Source organism: Alligator mississippiensis, chromosome 3 (genome assembly GCF_030867095.1).
Source record: "Alligator mississippiensis isolate rAllMis1 chromosome 3, rAllMis1, whole genome shotgun sequence".
NCBI classification, from domain to species: domain Eukaryota; kingdom Metazoa; phylum Chordata; order Crocodylia; family Alligatoridae; genus Alligator; species Alligator mississippiensis.
The window spans coordinates 289,445,822-289,467,765 of record NC_081826.1 but is presented as its reverse complement, the minus strand read 5'-3'; the positions used below and the strand labels follow the sequence as shown (position 1 = coordinate 289,467,765).

The 21,944-nt window shown below is 46.5% G+C and overlaps 1 protein-coding gene across 1 annotated transcript in view; it reads right to left on the bottom strand.

Annotated features, from left to right (window-relative positions):
* Positions 1 to 1,645: 1,645 nt before the first annotated feature.
* DYM (dymeclin) overlaps positions 1,646 to 21,944 on the bottom strand; it is a 374,678-nt gene continuing 354,379 nt past the window's right edge. Inside the window, exon 18 of the mRNA XM_006259049.4 lies at positions 1,646 to 4,277. Coding sequence (XP_006259111.1) covers positions 4,128 to 4,277 — 150 coding nt within the window. The 3' untranslated portion in view covers positions 1,646 to 4,127. The remainder of the gene's footprint in view (positions 4,278 to 21,944) is intronic.

Below are 21,944 nucleotides of genomic sequence, written 5' to 3'. Positions count from 1 at the left end.
CAAGAACAGCCAAGCAGGGCATGAACCAGGAGGTTGACCACAGCAGACTGGGGTCAGACCTGCTGTATGGCCTGGGAGTCTGCTGCCACAGCTGGAGCTCAATGGATAGGCAGAGGACCAGCAGCCAAACAGAAGGCTAGTTGGTTAATTAGCTGGGGCAGAGCGTGGCAGCCAGACTCCAGGCTGGTGTGGCTCCCTAGACAATGAACCCAGGCCGGGCTGCCCGATTAGAGTCCCTGCCAGCTAGGCCCCAGCCCTCAAAAAATGGCTTTCTTCTGTCACCTGCACAGGTGCTATCCTAGACAATCAAGACTGCACGTAATGCTAGAGTCTCACGTCCAAAATGGGATGAAGAACCCTTACAGGCACATTGTCCCAATTTATGTTATATTAAATACTTGCCCAAGATAATTTGAGGTATCTCAGGCCATCAGGTGATATAGTGCAGAATACCAGCAGTCAGTCGGACAAAGCAGACCAGCAGAATTGGATATGGGAAAAGCAGAAGGGGGTCCAAGTGGACAAGCATCTGCGAAAGCCCAAATCATTCACAGAATTTTGGCCTTCAGACACAGAGCTCTTTGACGACAGAGACTGTGCGGTTTTCAGGGACCTTAGGATGCTCTTGATGAGAAGAGATTACAGCATTGCCCCAGGGATGGTGATTTCCTTTTTAGGTAGCTGGATGACTCGGCTTAGGCAAGGATAACAACAGGAAGAAACAGAAACTAAACCAGAATCTTCACAATTTTCAAATAGATGAGGGAGGGATGTTTGCTTGCTGCCTTCCTGTTTAATTTTTATATCAACAATCTAGCAAAGACATTGAAAGGAGACTCTTTCTTTCCTACAGTGTTCAACTGCTCTTCTCTTTTTGCCAGTAATATCTGACATTCCCAACCCTTGGGAAAGGGGAGATTCTTGGCCTGTTTTTGATCTAAGTTGTTGGCATTTGGCTGTGTCTCAGAAACAGCCTGGAAAAAATAATTACCAACAACAAGCTGGAACAAATCATCTAATTTTCATACCACGACTGGAATTATCCTTCAGTTTGGAGAATGGAAGCACTCCACAACTCAGGAGAAACCAAACACCATCATATCAGCACATGGAGACCTCTGGTTTTCTAGCAGATAAGGTGGTAACTTGGCTTCAACAAGCATAGACGTTTTGAGGCCCAAAGGAGAGTCCTAAGTTTTATAGAGAACAGAAACACAGAGCTAATGGAGGAGATAATCTGTGGGAACTGGAATATGACTTTTCTATTATTTGAAGTTGCTGATTCTCCATTTCTAGTAACCCTCCTGCAGCATGGGCAAGCACAGGCAGCATGGATCTATACAAGGACCAAGAGAAAGATACCAGGTAGTCAAAGTTTCTGGCAAGACCCACAGGATGGGGAGAGATCCATCTAAACTGTGCAGCCAGGAGCAACAAGAAAGAATAACTAAAGATTTCATTCTTCATAATAAACAAAAGATTTAAATTATCTCCTATTTAATACAATACATTCAGGTTCTTTACTGGAAACCACAGATAAGGTTATAAAAACTCATGCGTGTTAAGTCTACAAAGAAAATCCAACCCCTTTGGCCAAACGTTATACACAGCAACTAATTATTATGTAAAACAAATACAACTTCAGTCTGTGTTCACCTTTTTTATTACTGCATAATAAATCGTTCACACAAAATAATGAAAAGGATCCCTTAGGTGGTACTTTACAGATCAGAAGGAAAACAGAGTATCTGTGAATATGCTAGACTGCAGACTCCAGGACTTTGCCAGACCTTTATAATGCCTGCAATCTTGAAAGGACCAATCGGATGAAGATGTATTTCATTGTAAAACTTGGCTTGTGTTGCTGCTTCAGCTTTAGATTCTGACTCCAGCTGTTACAATCCTGCTGGGCCCTATAAGCACTACATTTTAATTACCTGCGCAAGAAAATTATTTCAGTGGAACGAACCTGTTTCTCTTTACTTCAGTGCAAGGTCATTAAGACAAGAGAACAAACTGAAATTGTTAGCTGACGCTACTCAAGTCAGTGACTCGTTGGTCCTGTTCACGTCACACGTCCTTGTCTTTGTATGACACTCTTAAAAATAACTAGATTTTCCCAAATGTGACATACCAAAACAGTGAGCTGTGGCTCTGTTCAGGCAGTAAGGTCTTGGGTGTCCTCAAGTATTACTGAAGTCCACGAGGGTGTACAAGAGCTCATTATTTGGCAGGTTCAAGCTCTCGCTGTGCTTACATCAGCTGAAAATCTGAACCATGCAGTTGAGTCTCAGGATCCAGCGCTCCAAGTGCATCCGTGGAATGACCTTTGGAAAGACTGTGCAGCTTTGCTGACTCACAAGCACCCTGGTCCTACATTTATAGGTACAGTTACAAATCACTACACCAAACAGAAAAGCCCACTCCCCTTGGACTTGTCCAAAGATGTAACGTAACAAAACAAAACACCCCCCCACCCAAATCCAACATGTAGCATAAACATTCCCAGCTCTTCAGCCATGGTGCAACCATCCCCATATTATACACTGAACACCCCGCTGCAGCTCCACTCTTTATATTGCCTCTTCCCAAAAGCTACCGCTACTTGAAGGTACCAAGAACTCCTATGCTATGCACGTCTCTTTGTATTTATAGGTTTAAATAAATACGGAAAGAATTTAAAAATAACAAACCAGCAGTTCCATTTATGCAGGGCCCAGGAGGACTCCTGCTTCCAAATAAGCAGGTAAAAAGGAAAGTGTAATTCTAGCATCTTCAAGAAACCAAAAACTGCAAGGAGCTCTATTTAAAGCCACGCCAAGGACTGCCTGAAAGCGGATGTGCTCTACCCTTCAAGTTAGTAAACAGAACATACTGGGGCAGGCAGTGCATTAAGGGATTTAGCATATATATGTAAGGACTAACTCCCTAGTCTTCATCTCTTGGCATGCAATGAACTTGACCTAGTGACAGCATTTTCCACAAGGCAGCAACAGGGCACAGCCAGTGTGTCTGGGTGCATGTGGAAATGAATGCCATCAGGAGCTTGCCCCCAAGACAAACATACCCTTCATACGACAAAAAGGAGATATTCTTGAACAGGACGGCCAACTTACTCATGTACTTTCTCCTCTGCAGAGAGAGATTTTTGATTATTTTCATTCAACTGGGTACAAGGGGAGGACGTTAAAACATTCATTTTAAAGCAGTCCACATTCAGATAAATCCGTCCCTCCACTAGACCCTTGGCCTGCGACAAGGGGATTTTTAACACAGCACTTTACTGGGGATTCTCAGACACCATCAACAGCGCCTAGACCTTTTACAGGGCAGAGGTCTATTTTGAAAATGTGAAGGCATTTTCTTTGGAGATTTGTCTGTCTGGTTGGTTTCCAGGGACAGTGCTTGCCACACGCAAGACTGGAGGGACTTTCCTTTGGAAGCTAGCATTTCTAGCCCTATCAAGAACACAAACAAGTCCAAACTGTTTTGACAATTCCTTATCATTGAAACCCTCCCACATGTACCGTGATATCCAAATCAAAGGTTTTGCCTCTCTGCCTGGAAACAAACTGTAGTTAATATCCAGCCTGCTAATTCACTTGGATGACAATTGAGACAATGCTGCAGCAACTGCAGTCATTACAATGTCACCAAAGTAAAGGGCCATGAGAGGAGGTAGGGTAGCAACTTAATGAATACTTCATTGCAGAAACCAATGGTGTCTGAAGAGCTTGCCTTGTTACCTACAGGAAATAAAAACACTGGTTCCAAATCAAATGCCAACTCTTATTTACCCACTGTACTGTATAGATCGCTCTGCTTTGGTGGCATTGGTAGCATCGCACTGCATGTCTAAGGCCTTGTGTTCATAGGATAAGGTCTAAAAGGTTGCATACAACCCCGTCAGTTCTTCACGCTGCAGCTGCTTCCAGCATGCCTACTGCAGCCTGGTAGCAAGATGTCAAAGCTGGACAGGACAGGAGTGGCAAGCTCTTCATTCTCGGTAAGGTTCAGGTTTAGAGGACGCACGCCAGGAGGGATCATGTATTAACACGCAGTGTTCGGGTTTGCTCTCTTGAGGTGAGACAGAGCAGAGCTAGCTCTGTCATCTGGCCTCTTGCGCCTCAGCCGGAGTCCATAGTGAAGAGCTGGATGTCGTGGGGGTTCCAGTACAGCGCCACGGCAGAATTGTATACCAGGGACCAGACATAGGGAATGAAAAACTCCTCAGGCTGCTCCTCTTCCACATACTTAAACTTCAACTCTGGGAATTTCTGCAACAAGAAAAAAATGGCCGTTGAGGGAGGGGGGTTGCAAATCCATCGTCTGTATAACAGATGCAGTCTGGGCATAACTGGAACAGGGGGAACAGAACCATCAGGCCAGAAAGGAAAATATGGTCAACAAAGGGGATAAAGTGACCATCACAGTTTTCTCTTTTAACCTTTTGTTTTGCTGATACTTTCTGGATTTAGCCTTTTGCTGTTGGTAGCACTCTTGGGTCTGCTTGTTCCCACATGTGGAATTACATGCTAGATGAGCTACTAACTAATGGTGAATACATGGATCCATATCAAGAACAAAAATTTGGAAAGCAAAAGCTGCATCAGACAGCGACCCCACAACAGCACTCCTGCCCCTGCAGTGCAGGCCTATTGATGTCTAGCAACATAAAAATGGAGAACACAACTGGCGGTAGTCAGCTCCTTGGGAAGGGAGATGTACCACTTGTTTTAGCTTTCTGGAAAACAAGATGTTATAGTAACCTGACTTGTTTCCCCAGTTTCCAGAGACCGTTCTATGCACAGATGCCTCCAGTCCAGTAGTTCTTTCCTTCCAGGAAGTTGGTTTGAGGAAGGAAGTGTGGTTAAATTAGGGAGCTCAACTCCTGGATACTATTTCTAGCTCTGCCGCTAACTCACTTTGTGGCTTTGGGCAATGTGTGAATTTCCTGTACCTCAGTTTCCCTGTCTTTAAAGGGAGGGATTGTGATAATGTCTCTCCAAGGGCTGCTGAGAGGCTTAATTAAATTGCCTGGAGATCACTTGAGTTCTTCCGATGAGATGTGCTGGGTATTCCTTGTATTCGATCTGCACTCTCTCTCTGGACCCATTACAGTAATACCCAAGTGCTTTATTCCTCTGTTATCCTTACACACAGCTACCTCCTCCCCCAAATTACAGGCCAAACCCTCTTATTTCCACAATGTCTGATGCCCTGCTGTGCCTTCTGTGGGCGATATACATTCCTGAATTAAATCAGCCATCCAATCCACTCCTGATCAGCCAGATACTCTACGTCCACAGGTCTCCAGTCTCTTTGCAACTTCCTCCCCTCCTATAGCTGAACACGCAGTGAAGGAAGTCAGCCCACCACCAAGCCTGCATATTATGGTTTCAAATAAGGCAGCTATTAGCTCCCTGTCAATAAACATATTCTTTTGGAAGGGCTGAGACTATTTTTATATTGTGCTATTCATTCATTTTATCTGCTTCTCAATGTTCCCTGTGTCAACAGCCTGGCATGGACTCAGATAAAAGCCACATTACAGTGATCATTGGGGTAAGATAAAACATGACCCATTTCATTATTTATAAGGATGTGGCTAAGACTAAGAATAAACTACCACGGTGCGACACGATTAGAACAAGGATGACAATGGCCGAGAAGCCTCTCTGCCCATTAATAATGAAGGGATACCTTATCAGCTTTCTCTAGCTCATTGTGTTAGTGTTTCCTTGTGTTGGGCCAACAGTCTCTTCTCACTGGAGTCGCGCTCTCTGGTATGGGATTTTCTTGGCTACTTAGCATTCAGGTTTCTCCCCCTTTCATTTACATTTACTCATCTTATTTATTTTTGTTCCAGGGGGCAACAAAAACATGGGAACTCTTATTCAGTTATTTCCCCAAGTTGTCCCTGCATGTTAATGATGCAAACAGTACTTCCCTGTACAACTGCACTTACAGCAAGCCACAAATGAGCTGGCCCTTTTACTCAAAGCCTGTTGTATGAAGCAGATGCTATCAAAGCTCAGAGCTTTAGCCCTGACCTACAAATGTCTGGTTTCCTACATTCCTGAGACGGGCTCTCTGCTTTGCTGCGGGCCATCACTTAACTGGAACATGCCAGGATCCCCCTGCGGGCCGGCTCATGTTGAGAGCTATTACCGTCAACTCAGCTGTAATGAGTTTGGTTCTGCCCCCAGTATGGAAAGGTTGAAGATAGGGGCGTACCAATAAAGATTTTGTTGGCCGATACTGATAGCCAATGATTAACCAACCATAACAGCTGATGCTGATCTGATAACCGATAATTAGTAATAGTGCAAGACATTTTAAACTACTGACATAAACAAACCTTTTTTTGTTTGTTTTGCATTTGCAAACACACACACGCCTCCTGCTTGCTCTGGTCCTCAATGAGGAAGGTGGCGACTGCCTTATTCCCACTCACATCGTCCCCTTGCCCACAGCTCCTACCTGCAGTCCCGCTCCCCATGCAGCCATCCCTGGCAGGCAGGGTGGACCCTTGTGTGGACAGCGGTGCCCGGTGCGTTTGGAGCCCCGGAGCGTGCTGGGCCTCAGCACTGGCAGGCCCCACGCAACTGAGCTCCCGAGGCTGCCAGAGAGAAGCCGTTTTTACAAAAGCCTAGCAGAGCCAAATGTTGCTTGTGTGGTACCTTACCCCACCTGTGTGCAGTCCAACATCTCCAGGCCAGCTCCGGTGCTTTGGCCCCTGCTGTACATGTAGCATTGCTGTGGCGGCAGTAGCAGGAGCCCGTAACAGTCCCTTTGTTGCTGAGCACGGCACTCTGTGACCCCTCCTCACTGCTCGCCAGGACCTGTAGTCTACCGTGGGCTCAGGCCGGCGGCGAGACACAGGGACCCGACTACATTCACCAGGGTGCTCTGGGTACGCGATTGTAATTATTGGCTACAGTGACCAAAAAAAAGCCAATAGCTGATAACGTCTTTTCTCCTTTTATTGGTGCTGATCCGATACCCAGCCGATGTATCGGTGCACCCCTAGTTGAAGATAGCATTGCTGCAGTCTGAGCACTTCACAGTCCTTGGTACAGCCATTCTCACACACTCCTGAGAACAGGACTATGCAATTATCTCTGTTTCACATCTGGGCAACTGAGGTACTTGGGCCCTGATCCTGAAGGGACTTAAAAGTCCCCAACTACCATTGAGCTCCTAAATCCCTTTACAAAAGCAGAGATTGGCAAATTGACTTTGGTCACAGAGGACGCCCAAAGCAGAGCAATCTCTTTGTACACCCTCCCCATCTGTCCCAACTCAATTTTGTTCTCTACCTTCCCCTAATCACCAGCCTTTTTCTGTTCCTCCCAGCCTATTTGTTCCCCCTATCCCAAATGTCATCTCTGCACTGCCATTAATTTGTTTTTTCCTCCCACCCCAAAGTCCTGTATCCTCATACTCCCAGTCTTCTACTACTCCTTTCTCCAACCCTTGCCTCCTTCTGAAGTCTCTGTTTACCACAGGCTTTATATTATGCTCACCCAAAAGTTTCCTCTTCCTTCTCCTGTGCATGCCAGACTTTCCCTTCCCAGCTTTTCTCCTCTCCTCCTTAACAGCAAAGACCGTGCCTTTCACCCACTATTCTTGACACCTCCTCTCCCTGCTTTGCATCTCTGGTGCACCTATTTTCATTCCACAGGTAGCCTGACATTTGCCACAAGTCCCCTTGTCATCTGCTCCTGGTGCTCCCTTCCAGGTACTCTTTCTACTACTGGCACCACACTGCCTTTTTATCCCACAGTCCCCAATAACCTCCACCCCTCTCTACCTTCGGGAGAGGCTGGCAGTTCTATCACATTCCCTACTAGCACACTGGCATCTCCTTTTTCACTGAATCCCTACGTTGCCTTTTCTTTTGGCATCCACACTCTCAAGTCCATCCTCTACCTTCTCTCAGGATCCTGTTCTTCCTTTTGTGTCAAGGATTGATTCTTTTGGTGTTTGACTCTTCTACCCAAGAATCAATCTTTCCCAAATTTCTATGTTGCTCATCTTCAGTGTTCCCTTTCCCAATACTTCCTGTGGTCAGTGAAGACAAGGATAAGTCATGCTCATCATTGCATCAGCTAAATGAACGATTAAAACTCATGATCAAACCATAATAAAATTTCCTGGCATAGTCACACCGCAAATGGCCACCCATCCTCCATCGTGGAGGTGACTGCAGGATGTATATCATTTAAGAAGTGCTACAGGAGCTGTTTAGATGAAAATAAAATATATGATTCCAGAAGGCATCAGAGGCCCCCCCTCAGCCCGACAAAAAAACCATTTCCTTCCTAGGCATGGCTTATGCTACTTCTTAAAGCAAGAAGATCTACAAACATTTGTTACACAAATTTAAGAGTATTTTGGACTCTTGGCCAGAGTGATACAATTTCACCCTCAGCTTTAAAATAGCCAGAAAAACTGCTGTATTAGAAATACCAACAGCAACAGCTGTGATGCTCAGCTCTCTTGATACCACTTACCAACTGACAGAGAAGCAAAGTATTCCAGATGGTGCTAATTTTTTCTGCCAATACCTGCCTTGTGTTGACTCTATTATTAAGACTTCCTTCAAACTGATCAATGTTGTCACCTACTGTGACAATTTTGTAGCAGTTTAATAATCAATTCAACAATGAAAGATTAGAACTCACTGCAATCGAATCTGCAATCTGTCACAATGGACTTTTTCTTAAATGCTTCTGTAGGTTTATCTTGTAGATTCAGATGAAGGTAATGAGATTTTAAAGACCTATGTAATATTTTATGTCCATGTCCATATGGTTTCCTGTTATGGCAAGACGATTTCAAATATGTCTTCATAAAAAGGGTACAAGTGATAGAAATGACCAGATTTTGATTAAATACCTAAATAGTGAACCCTGTTGCTAATGAGAGAGTGACCTAGCAGAGAAAAGTTCCATGACTCAAATTCTGCCTCCACCAGATCCTTGTTACACCTGGTAGCTATTGATAGTTGTTCACGGCCTGTGTCAGATTAACTGAGTCTGATGACAACAAGTATTCTCATTAGGCATAACATTAAAGCATCAAGGCCTACACCACTGGAGGTAGTTTTAACAAGGAGGCTAAGACCTGAATGGTCCTGGAGCCTGAGCCATCCTGACCTAAAGCCCCATAGGAGGATACTAGAGAGGTCAATGTGGAGACTGTGGACTGTCTGTATGGTGCCAAAGGACCCCAGTCCCCAGATTTACCAGTCCAGCACCTCTCTGTATTCATTTACATTTAAGAAAGAAAAGAAGTGTACATTGCTTATTTTTGAAAGTTCAGGCATTTACTAAATACAAGGAACAGGAACCCTTCTGGTTATCAAGGTTAAGATGCCCCTTACATGAGCTGTTCCAGAGTCACTAGACTGACTGAAAAACAATTTATTACAAGAGCAGGGGTCAAATGTTGCTTAAAAGTTTGAGAGTTGATGTAAATACCTAAGAATCTTTACATACTGTAGTTTAAAGTACAGGCAAAGTCTGTTTAAATGCAAGCTTGTGCAATTTATTTTTACATGTGCTATTTCCAAACAGATGAGCTGGGGCCCTTGACAAGTGCAGCACAAGTATAAGAGGCAGCACTAAACCAGTACTTCAGGAGAGCTATAAAACTACCTGGCACGTGACCAGAGGTTTAGAAGACTCAGAAGAAGCAGAGAGATATACTAACCACAGATGTGCTCCGTGAGACTCTTTGTCAAGATGTACCACGGCCAATGAAGTTTCAGGCACTGCTGTTCAGATTAATAGCCAGGGAAGCCCTTCCTTCTACACGACTGTTATTTAGTCCAACTTACTTTTTAAAAACAAATGTGTTGGCCAGGATTTTGAGTGACTAGTGATTTGGGGGGCATTCGTGTTTGGGCCCCAGATTTTTAGAGGATGGACACTCAGCACTTGCTGAAAATCTGACCTCTCCAGAGCATCTCAAGTTGTGCTCCTGCTGGAGGCAACCCAAATCACTAGGCATTTGGAAAACCTGGCTTGGGACAAGTCACTTACCCACTGTTTTCACTGCTCCCCTACCCACTTGTGCCTTGACTTTGCAAGGTGGAGCTGTACCCTTCAACAGACAGGAAGAATGTAGGACACAGAGATTACTACTCCTTCATCTGTCAACTTTGCTACTAAAGTTTGTGAATACATTGTCATGTCTTTAAACAGGTGCTGCCATCCTAGTACACAGTGACTACCATACCGAGGAAAAACAAATCTAACAGACCCACAGCAGTAAAAAATAAAAACCATTCAAAACAGATCCCTTTGCTTTGAATTTTAGAGTTCAGGATAATGCTAGGATTTCAACTGCAGCCTTTTTAATACAGATATGAAGGATACCCGCTTTGGTGAATCAACTTACTCCAGCGACGGATCTTGCTTTTTTCTGCTAGATAAAGCAGAAGTCAGATTTAGTGGTTGGGACAGAGGTATAACCGAACAGACCCAAATTTGTGCAGACTGTCTGGGTTGTCAATCATGTGATCTGATGAAAACCACAGGAAGTCCGATGAACAGATGCAAGAACTAAAGCAATAACTGCAACCACAAAAGTTCAACGATATTTTTTCTTGCTCCTAAAGATCAGAAAGACAGCCAGCTACACCTGGCATGGTGCCAGGCAAAAAGGCCACTTACAAAATAACAACTCTGCAGCACATTTAAAAAACTAAAATGAAGTTCTGACTTAGGCCTTGATGTCACAGCAGTGGGTGATCTCCATGTAGCAACAACATGCAAGCAACGGCAGATGGAGCTTGTTTGAGACACAGTAGGTGTAAATCAGGGGCGTCAGACATATGGCCGAGGGGAGGGATCTGGCCTGTGGGTCAGTGTACTGGACCTAGTGCCGTGCATGCAGCAGGCAGCACAGAAAGTTAGTCCATGCTGCATGTCGGACTGGATTGGATGCACACATTGCATGCAGCACGGGGGGCTGGCATAGGGTGCGCACTGCATGTAGTGTCTCCAGGTGGTTTTAAATATCCTGCAGTTTTCAGTTCCCCAGTGATCAGCATCAAATAGTCCAGTTCCCCAGTGTTTAGTGTCAACCAGCCCCATGCATTGCTTGCAGCAATAGCCAGCCCCAGGGCTTGCTGTGCACAGCCCCTGGCAGTGACATGGGGTTCATTTTGCCTGCAGCACACAGGCTGGACCCAGGACAAGGGGTCCAGGGCGCAGGCTGCGTTGCAGTGCCCGTGTGCTATGGGCAGTGTGCGTCCTGGGCTGGCCCTGGGAGCTGGTACATGCTACATGCAGTGCACAGGCTGGACCCAGCATTGAGGGCACTTCACCAAGGCTCAGTCCTGGTCTGGCCCACAGACTGGCTCAGAGATATCCCCGCAGGTCAGATGAGTTTGATACCCCTGATATTGCAGTTCAACAAGGAGAAATGCAAAGTGCTGCACCTAGGGAGGAAAAATGTCCAGCACACCTACAGCCTAGGGAATGACCTGCTGGGTGGCACAGAGGTGGAAAGGGATCTTGGAGTCCTAGTGGACTCCAAGATGAACATGAGCCGGCAGTGTGACGAAGCCATCAGAAAAGCCAATGGCACTTTATCGTGCATCAGCAGATGCATGACAAATAGGTCCAGGGAGGTGATACTTCCCCTCTATAGGGCGTTGGTCAGACCGCAGTTGGAGGACTGCGTGCAATTCTGGGTGCCACACTTCAAGAAGGATGCGGATAACCTGGAGAGGGTACAGAGAAGGGCAACTCGTATGGTCAAGGGCCTGCAGACCAAGCCCTACGAGGAGAGACTAGAGAAACTGGACCTTTTCAACCTCCGCAAGAGAAGGTTGAGAGGCGACCTTGTGGCTGCCTATAAGTTCATCACGGGGGCACAGAAGGGAATTGGTGAGGATTTATTCACCAAGGCGCCCCCGGGGGTTACAAGAAACAATGGCCACAAGCTAGCAGAGAGCAGATTTAGACTGGACATTAGGAAGAACTTCTTCACAGTTCGAGTGGCCAAGGTCTGGAACGGGCTCCCAAGGGAGGTGGTGCTCTCCCCTACCCTGGGGGTCTTCAAGAGGAGGTTAGACGAGTATCTAGCTGGGGTCATCTAGACCCAGCACTCTTTCCTGCTTATGCAGGGGGTCGGACTTGATGATCTATTGAGGTCCCTTCCGACCCTAACATCTATGAAGTACACGGACTCATAGGTAGGTATCTCTGTGTAAATTGTACCAGAAGTGCCCCCCCACAGTGGTTTCTTTAATGTTTTTCATTTTGCCACGTGTGTCTCCCCCCACTCCAGTGGAGGGGCCCTGCTGGCCAGACAGTATGCCATTGATTGCTGGGGAACTGAAAACTGCGGCATATTTAAAACCTCCACCAACTGAGCGGGGTGAAATGAAAAACATTAAAGAAGCTGTGGTGGGGGGCACTTCTGGCACGATTTACAGAGATCCTAACTCATAGGAGGTCTAGGTATTGCTGAGCCGGCCTAGTCAAGTGGATTGGAAGGCGGTAGTTGGGGAAAAGGGTATCAAAGTGCAGGGTTAACTTTAGACGCACAAAAATCTCTCTCTCAAAAACTGCACACCTTCCTTCTACACTAGCTGACAACTTGCCATGTAACACATTCAAAAGCGCCCAAGTCACATAGGGGCCCAAGTCCCATTTTCAAAAATGACTCGGGAACCAAACTCCAGCTGGTTTTCAATGAGAGTGAGGCTTCTGAATCAAGAGAAGCAGACCCCTTTGAAAATATTACCATTAGCCTCATTCAGCTTGGTAATGGCATGCTGCCAAGTTACAGGCTTGATACTGCCCCAGCTTTTCGAAGTGCTGCATGGGCAGCAGCTGTAGCTTGGCACTCAGCATTCCCAATACATACACGCTAGCAAAAAGAATAGGGGACAGATTCAGCATGCTAACGAGGCCTTGCTGCTAATGCTGCATGCGTCATAATGAACATTTATCCCAACATGGGTAAGCAGTGTACTGGAATGTTAATGCTGAAGCCTATCTAATCACACAGCGTACGTCTCGCAAATGTGCCAACAAACAAGCAGCCAAGGCGTCTGCACGCAGGCAACTGTCTACGTACACTTTTGCAATTCCAAGATGTCATCTCTAGACTTCATCATCATGGTCTCAATATGTGCCAAACTGACCAATCCAAAATAATGCCATGGCAGCATGTTTATCCCTCCTGCACGGGTAGTGACAGAAGTGCACATCAGCTATTTGCAGTGCTTCTCTTTTGCTGCTGACAGAACGTCTACTTGATGTGACTGAATCATGTGTGTGGCATGCGCTACCTCTGCCTGATATCATCTTCATGCCTTTTTTCAGATCTGCTAAAAACCTTATGATGGGAAGTCGTCAGGGCAGAGCAAGGGGAACTCACCAGGCAAAGCACGATTTACATATCTTATTCAGAGGTGTGTGAGGAACGGGGACAATCAGGCTTCATCAAGAGGGAAGCTGAGAATAGAGCGTGTCAGCAGAGTTTGCAGAGAAAAGTGAAAGGAAAGAACACAACGGGGCAAGGCCTAAAAAGGCCCTGCGTGGATTATTCTATCTCATTTAGGCAACAACACAGACAGTACAGAAAATAAGTTTGGGAAACGGGCAGTTTTCAGGGGTAAATCAATCGCCCACCACGCTTAAGTGGAGGTACAGTTAGTAGTTCTGCCACATATTCCTTAGCAGTGCTAATACGAAGATCAATATAGCACCGTCAGTTTACAAAGCACTTTGTAAACCAAGTAACATGCTCCTTATTACAAAGGATTTCTGATTTAAAGCACCAATTCTCAATTAGGGTGCTGCGGCATGCCACTCATTAGCACCTCCACATGATTCACAAGATAAACCCAGAGATGTTGCACAGGAAACCATAGGGTCAAAAACATTCTGACCTACTGTGATCCTTTTGAGTTCTTTGCAACAGGAGTGTTGCTGTACTATTTTTCTGCAACTAAGAAATGAGTGTAGGCTAAGCATTGGCATTTTCCAAAGGGGTTCCCTGTGTCTTTAAAGGGGTGCCTTGAGTCTAAAAAGGTTGAAAACCGCTGATCAAGAGACAAAATTCTTCAGTACGTTAAGATCACAGACATACTGCTGCTTCTTTCATATTAAACTCTGTTACAATTATATCAGCATTAAAATAAATGCTCAGCTAACATTTGCCAAGGAGATTACAATGGATGCACTGTACAAGATCTGAGATGCGGGGAGTGAGAAAGCTTATATATATGTTTCGAAATTACATAATTTGTTATGTCATACTGCAAAGCCAGCTTGACTAGAGAAACATCCCGACAGCTCTGCATAGATGTCTGCCGACAAAGGCATGGAAACAAATTCTGAGAGAGAATTTCTCACAAACGATTGGATTCTGAGCAAGACTTGGTGGGTTAGCAGAAATCCCTGTGCAGGAAACGATTACATTTGTGTCCAGGGTAGGTTTATTAGCACTGTGACCAATTTAAAATAGTTAGACTATGAGGAATATGTATTATTGATAGCATTATTTCTTGCTCCCTTCTCCATCTGTGAGACAGCACTGATCAATATTAATAAATCCAAACAGAAGCTGCAGGAATTCCCTTCTCTTCATATTGCTTCTTTAATCTGCAGGGGTTCTTTTGGATTTACAAATTTTACCAGCTTTAGCTGTTTATGTAGGATGATGCTACCCAACTCTTTCTGTAAAACAGAATTCAACATGATCACACATTCCTAAGAATACTGAGACTATTCAGCTTCATTTGATGGCATTTACAGAAGCATTTTGAAAATAAAAAACACAAATCAAAAGGTTTGAGCACTCAAGTCTCAAGCTTCAGCCAGTTTCTGTGGGCTAAGACTTACTACTGGTTACCCAATGTGTTTTACTCAAATACCTGGAGCTGGGCTACATGCAACCAGTACAGCTGTCTAGTCAGACCACCAGTCTTGAGGGAGAAGGCAGATACAAGGCAGAGCAATGTCCAACCTCCACCAAATTCCTTGGAAGGGCTTGATCTATTAGACATGCTGGGAGCATGCCTAATGCACACCAACCACAATGAATTCAGTGCAAAGTGCAGCAAGCCAGTCACTTCTACTCAAAGATAAAGCCAGCAGGGACACCAATCATTTGCATAAGAGCTAACAGTTAGAGCACTTGCAAATGGAAGACCAGGATTCTTGGCCTTCCTCAGGCAATCTGAATGCATATTTGCTCCTTCTTCCAAGAAAACAACTTAATCAAGAGCCCATAAAATAGTCTGGGTAGGGCACCCTTCAGCTCTCGTGTTCGAGCTGAACCATTCTGCTGAAAGGAATGCAACTGTCCAGTGGAACATGGGCAAACATTCCTGAGACCTGGACTGGCACCTTCTCTCCCAGATAAGCATTCCCACCACTAGGCTCCCTCTTGTTCACCCTCTCCTTCTGGCTTCTGGACTTTTGCATTCCTTTCTTCATAATGGGACCCCTTTTAGGGTAGAGGTGACTATTCTAGAGCTCAGGGACCACCTTTGGGCCAGATCCAGTCCCTGGCACTACGTCATCTGGCCTATGGGGCTCCCCCTGGTTCTACAGGCTAGATGGGACATGCAGGGCAGCTCAGGGTTTGATCCCAGCATGCCAGGGCTGGGTGGGGGTGGCATGAGCCCCTGGAGCTGGATCCCAGCCAAGTGGATCTTGGTTGGGATCCATGCCAGGGGTGGTACACGGCCTTATCCAGGCTCCAGGCCACCCCCACACCATTCACCTGGCCTGCAAAGCCAAAACCATGAATACTGTTGCTATAGCCTCTTGGTGAAGGCACTCTCCTTGGAAGCAGGACAGATGGGTTCGAATCCCTTCCAGCTGACGAGGGCCTTAAACACAGGTTTTTCACATCTAGGTGAGCACTCTACTCATCAGATTATTATGAAAAAAGATTGGTGACACTAGCAGTACCAGTGTTTACTGTATCCTCCAATTCAGGCACCTAAACTCTGAGAGGGAGTGGAGTTCAAACATACCCCTAGACATACTGTTTCCCATTGGAAACTCTAGACAGCTCTATGCTCAGCATCCAGGCTATCTGAACTATCCTCTGGGGGTGCCAAGATCTGCTCATCCATTGTACAACATACCTAGGCACTTACTGGTTTCCTTGATTCAACCTGCTGGGGCGAAGTACTTAATTTTTAGGCACAGCAGCGTCCAAATTAAGAGACATCTAATGCGTCTCTGGCTCTTGCCCTTTGTGCTCCAGTTTCTCATAAAGCAATTTCCTCTCCTAGGTGTGTCATCATGAGGACAAATACATGCGTGAGTATGAGGGACTCCGGTAGGAAAGTAATGAGGGTCATATAAGTGCTTTAGAAAAGGGACTGGAAACCGACAGCTCATAGACCAGATCCAACCAATGCAGAGCTGTTGTACCTGGCTTCCCAAGCTGGACCAACAGCAGCATCTGATGATGGCAGTCAGGTCATAAGGGGCATTTGGCCTGTTGCTTTCGAAAGGCTGCTGACCCCTGCTTTAGACAGACAGTTCTGATTCAGTCTGGAAATTACTATGTTCCTGTGCAACAAATCATTAATAACAGGCCAGATGTTCACCAAATTCTATGAAACGATGCTGATTTGCATTTGCCTGAAAAGCTGTTTCAAACGAAACAGAGAACTCCGACAGCAGATTAGTGATCACTTCTAGTGAACTGTATGTCTACCTGGAGTAATTCTAAAGCAAGAAGAAAAGACAAGGAAGAGAGTGGAGGTTACAAGGGCAGCCTAATACACTCACCACAATATTCCTAATCATACACAATGTTTTCCAATACAGTCTGCCATATCAATGGGCTATACTTATGAGAATTGTTATTGTTATGATTTGCCTGGCATTGCAGGATTTTCTTCTACACAGCAGGGTATGGATGAATAGACATCTTTCTAGGATGGCAGCTCAGAGATTAAGAGTCAGACGGAAGTCAGGAAAGAAAAATGATTTGGCTGAAAGTAAATAGTGCTAGGGAAGGATGTAATGAAGATGCTACAAGGATATATTGAACATGGCAGAGGCTACACTAGGAATAGAGTTTTCCATATAATAAAAAAGAATGGAAGAATTGATGGACCTGTTTAAGGTCATTACTGAGATCCTTGAAGATACAAGTGAGGTCCTTCATCATACAATGGTGCGAATTATACAGGTGGTGCTACAGGTGATGATGAATGACTTCCTAATGACAGCATGCAGGTAATAGTGAAGAGAAAAGTTTCCAAGGCTGAAATCCTGGGAAGCCATCAGGGGGTGATGTAAACACTCTGATTAAACAAGTAGCCAACTACTGGCAAAAACCATAACCATTTCAAACTTCTGTCCTTACCAAAGCTTTTCAATTTCATTAGGTACAAAAAGTGATTAACCACTCTGACAGTTAAGTAAACTCCTTTGTCTGATTTTGAATTTAGAGAATTAAAAAGGAAAAAACAAAGTAATCTCTAGATCTGTTTCTCAGTAGCATTAAATATATTGCTACAAACTCAACTTTCTTACTGCACAAATGGACATATAAGCCCATTAGACTGACAGCAAACCTCTCTTGACATGAAATGAATATATCTGGGTTCCTACATAAGGATTTGCAGAGAAAGAACATTCTGTAAGGAGCCGATTTCTTTTTGTCAGTGTTAAAGCAGAGGTGAATGATTTTACAGCTCAAGCTTCCTGCTCTTCATCCACAACTAGGACTGCCAACTGTTCATAAGTTTACAGATGGTTCAAAAAACAGAAAAAGGTGGGACTAAAAACACCAGTCTAAAGTCTGTAAAAGGGAACCTCTGTAAAAAAAAACTAAACTAAACTAAGCAACCAGGAGCTTTAACTGAAGATTTCTAGGTGGAAAGAAGCTGGAGGCAAAGCACTGATGGAGCAGAGCAGTGCCATCTGGTTTCTGAGCAGGAGCATAGCATTCTGCAGGGCTTTGTAGTCCATGGGAGCCTCTGTAGCTCCCATTCCCCACAGCCATGTGCTGCTGCATCCCCATCTCCTACCTGTAACACTTCTGGGTTGCAGACAGCCAGACAGAAAGCCTTCTTTGAGGGTCTGTGGCAGGATGGGTGTCAGGGCCAGTACAGGTTAGGCTGAGGAGTAGGCTGGGGGGGTTCAGAATGTGTGGTATGCAGTTGGAGGTGTCAGGGTATGAGGGTGAGTAGGGGACCTCTGGGGTGGGGGTGGCATGGTATAAAACCACTGCTGCAGTCAAGCAAAGTTGCTAACCCAAGAATTTTCTATTTTAAATAAGAATCTGCAAACTTCTTACTGATAACCAATTTTTTTTACTATGGTTGATGTTAAACCCCTACATTTGGACTCCACCTTTGTCCAGGGCCTGCTAAAAGGGCTGCATTTACATTATGTAAAACATATGTTAGTAAAAAAGTCTGGTTGTCAGGTGTGTGCATGTGTGTGCGTGCACATGCACACACACTCATAGGTGTGTATTATATAGTATACACACACACTGAACTGAAGATATAATATATCTTCAGGTAGCCAACTATATATATTTCTTCAGTGGTTTTCAATCTCTAAATATATATACTTCTTCAACTGGCTACCTGGCCCACAGCCCATCCACCTAAAAATCCTGCTAAAGTTTTACACAACAGTAAGAAGGAAACAAGGCTGCTTGCACATGTGATGAGGGTTTAATTCTCCCTAAATTGAATTGGTCGGTTTTTAATTGGTGGGATTTTGTGTCAATTAAAAAGCCACCAATTCAATTTAGGGACTTTCATCACTGTGACGGAATAGTGATGGCCCCCCAGCAGCTAATCCCCCTGCCTGCCCTCCCCTGCAGGCTCTGCCAGGAAGAAAGATAGCAGTGAGGGGCCAATCCTTTTTTTTTCCCTTAGAGTCTGCCCACCTCTTCAGAGGCCAGGGGGCAAGCTGCCAGTGGGCCTAGTTCTTCCCTCTGCAGCAGCAGTGCCCTCTGGGTGGCACGCACCTGCTAGCACCCCACCTGGGCAGTTCTAGGTGCACCACTGCTGTGGAGGAAAGGACCAGGCCCCTCACAGCTCAGCTCAGCTCAGCTCAGGGGCTGTGACACCCGGTGGCAGCTCGCATGGGCAGCCTCCTCTGAGAAAAAGAGACAAAAAAGTGAGTAGCCTGTCATAAGTGACCTTTCTTCAAAACCCACCTCCTCTCAAATATGCTAATCCCAAAGACACTGGAATGATTAAAGACAGAGGTAGCTAGTTATGTGTCTGATGTCAGGCAGAAGTCAGGGTAGTGTCAGATGAAGTAAGCTGTTGCTTATGAAAACTTGTCTGATTTAGCCAGCCTGGAACAGTGGTGCCCAGCCTTCCTTAACATTTGTCCCAGTGCAACCCCACATGCCAAGGATCTGGCCACGTCTCAGCGCCCCCCCGCCCCCCCAATGAAGAGCCATGTTATCTGGCCCATGGAACTCCGCACAAGTCTGGAATTTGGCATCGGGGAGCAGCATTTAACACGGCCACAGCACCCCATCACCAAATTTCTGGACTCTTAGGGAGCCTGGCAGACTGAATGACAGCTTCGCTGGCCAGATCTGGCCTGTGGGCTGGGAACTGAGCACCCTTGGTCTATAAGGTCCAATTTTATGCTGCTTTCTACATGATTAAAAAAACCCCAAATCTCTGGTGCATGTTGTAAGCTGTTCAAAGAAACAGAATTAACCTTCAAAGGTCCTGAACTGAAGTACCACCAACTTGTTCTGAATTGAAATGAGCAACAAAAGGATCACACCGACAGAGGCAGGGAATCAAAAGCTGCATGTGAGCTTCAAGATGGAGAAAGGCTACTGGGTACTATGAACTCACTGAGTTATTAGTAGCATAGGCATTTCTGCAACTGCTGTTCAGTACCTTGGAGAAAGTTTGCAGTGAGCTCTCAGATCCAGAGAACAAGAAGGAATACGGGGTAGTTCAGGACTTGCCAAAGGTTTCCAGGATTTTTCTTATACACTTTGCACTCCTTTGTTGACCAATGCACATTTTTAGGTTGGCTTCAATATGTACAAAAAGGCACATACTAGATTGAAGCCAAATGCCTTTAAATACAGCAACTTCCCCATAACTCAGCCTGAAATTATTTTCTGGAAACCTTACAGGCATCCTGCCGATGGAGCTTGCATTAACATTAAGTATTTACCTTGAGGGCTGAATGTTGAACACACAGCAGATTTCTGCTGTGAAGCTGATCAACAGGGATCCGGGTTTTCTGTTTCCCATGGAAAAATCCATGGACTTTCCCTCTTACTCAAGAAAAACACAGATATTTCATTTTAATGGAGAAACACACAGATTTTGCTCTTTTGCAAAGAGCTCTCTACAGGCTGGCAGTTTCATCCTGCCAGGGGCTGGGGGGAGTGGGAAGAGGGTGGTCAGGCAGGTGATGCCGTGTGCATGTACATGGTCACCAGGCAGCCTGAAAAGCAACTCCCGCAGGTAAGTCTGGGGCGGGAGTGGGAATTGAGGCCCCACAGGGAGGGAGGGAGTTGGGTAGGGCTGGGGGATGCGTGGGGCTTGGGGCCCAGGTCCAGAATGTGCAGCCACAGGGCCCCAGCGGGGCGTGGAATGGGGCTGTGGGTGGCTCGTCCAGGGGGCGGGGAGGGGGGCTGGCTCCCTGCTACTGTGCACACTCTCGGGAGGAGCATGTGCCCCCCCCCCCCGGATCTGTGCACAGAGCAGGGGCAGGTGCAGGCTGCTGCCATAGGCTCGGGCTCCCTGCTAGGATGGCCATTCGTCTGGTTTTCTAGAGGACAGTCCGGTTTTCTGGTCCTCTGTGTTCTACTGATATGAAACTGGACGTCTTTATGTCCTCTATTTTTCACAGCTCAGCACCCCCTCCCCCGCCAACACCACTGTGGCCACCTGTAGGAGCTCCCCACTCGGCCCGTTGCCGACAGCACCGCGGCTGCCTGCGGGAGCTCCCTGCTCGTCCCACCACCGCCACTGCATTCAGAAGCTTGCCGTGCCCCCCCCAGCCTTGGGAGGCAAGCGACATTCATGGTGGTGGGGACAGTTGCATTTAGTGTCCTCTATTCTTGAGGTACCTTGATGGCCACCCTACTCCCTGCCTGCTGCCCTCCCCAAGGGGACTCCATGGCTCAGCAGGCAGGGCAGAGTGGGGCAGGGTGGGGAAGTTTGTTGCTGCTGTGCGCCCCGTGCTGCCATGGTGATGCACCCCCTACCCACCCGGCAGCAGTGGGGGTGGTGTAGGGTCGTGTCCCTCCAGGGCAGGTAGGGGGCATGACACCATGGCAGCGCAGGGCAGGGCTTGCAGTGACAAGGAGCATCTCCGCCCAGCCCCACTCTGCCCTGCTGCACTGGGTCCCATCCACTGGGCCGTGGAGGCCCTGGGGAAGGGCTGCAGGGTGGGCTGCCTGAGTCCCCCGCCCCATGCACAGATCTGGGGGGCACATGCCCCCCATACGCCCCCGGGAGTGTGCACAGTAGTGGGGAACCAGGCCTCACCCCTGCCCGAGCCCACAGTGGGCAGCCTGAGCCCACCTCCCTCCATGGGCTCCGCTCTGGCCATGCTGCCTGTGGGCGAGGGGGAGCCAGGCTCTGCTCTCTGCTATGCTGCAACAGCTGCTGCTTCCTGTGATCTTCCCAATCTGTGGCCCTGTAGTCCTGCCAGCAGGGGGCAGGGGCAAAGGGCACCAGCAGACCTAGAGGGCTGTGGGTGGGGAATGAGGGCCCAGGGGCTGTGGGTAGGGAGTTAGGGGGACCAGCAGGGCTGGGGGGGCTATGCATGGGGAGTGAGGAGCACCAGTAGGTCCAGGGGGCTATGGGTGGGGAGTGAGGGGCCTGGCTCTGCATCCTTGTGAGCCAAAGGGGAAGAGGGAGCTCTGATTTTCTATGATAAAAAACCCAAAATCAGATACCAGCATTTATAGGTATTTAGAATTTA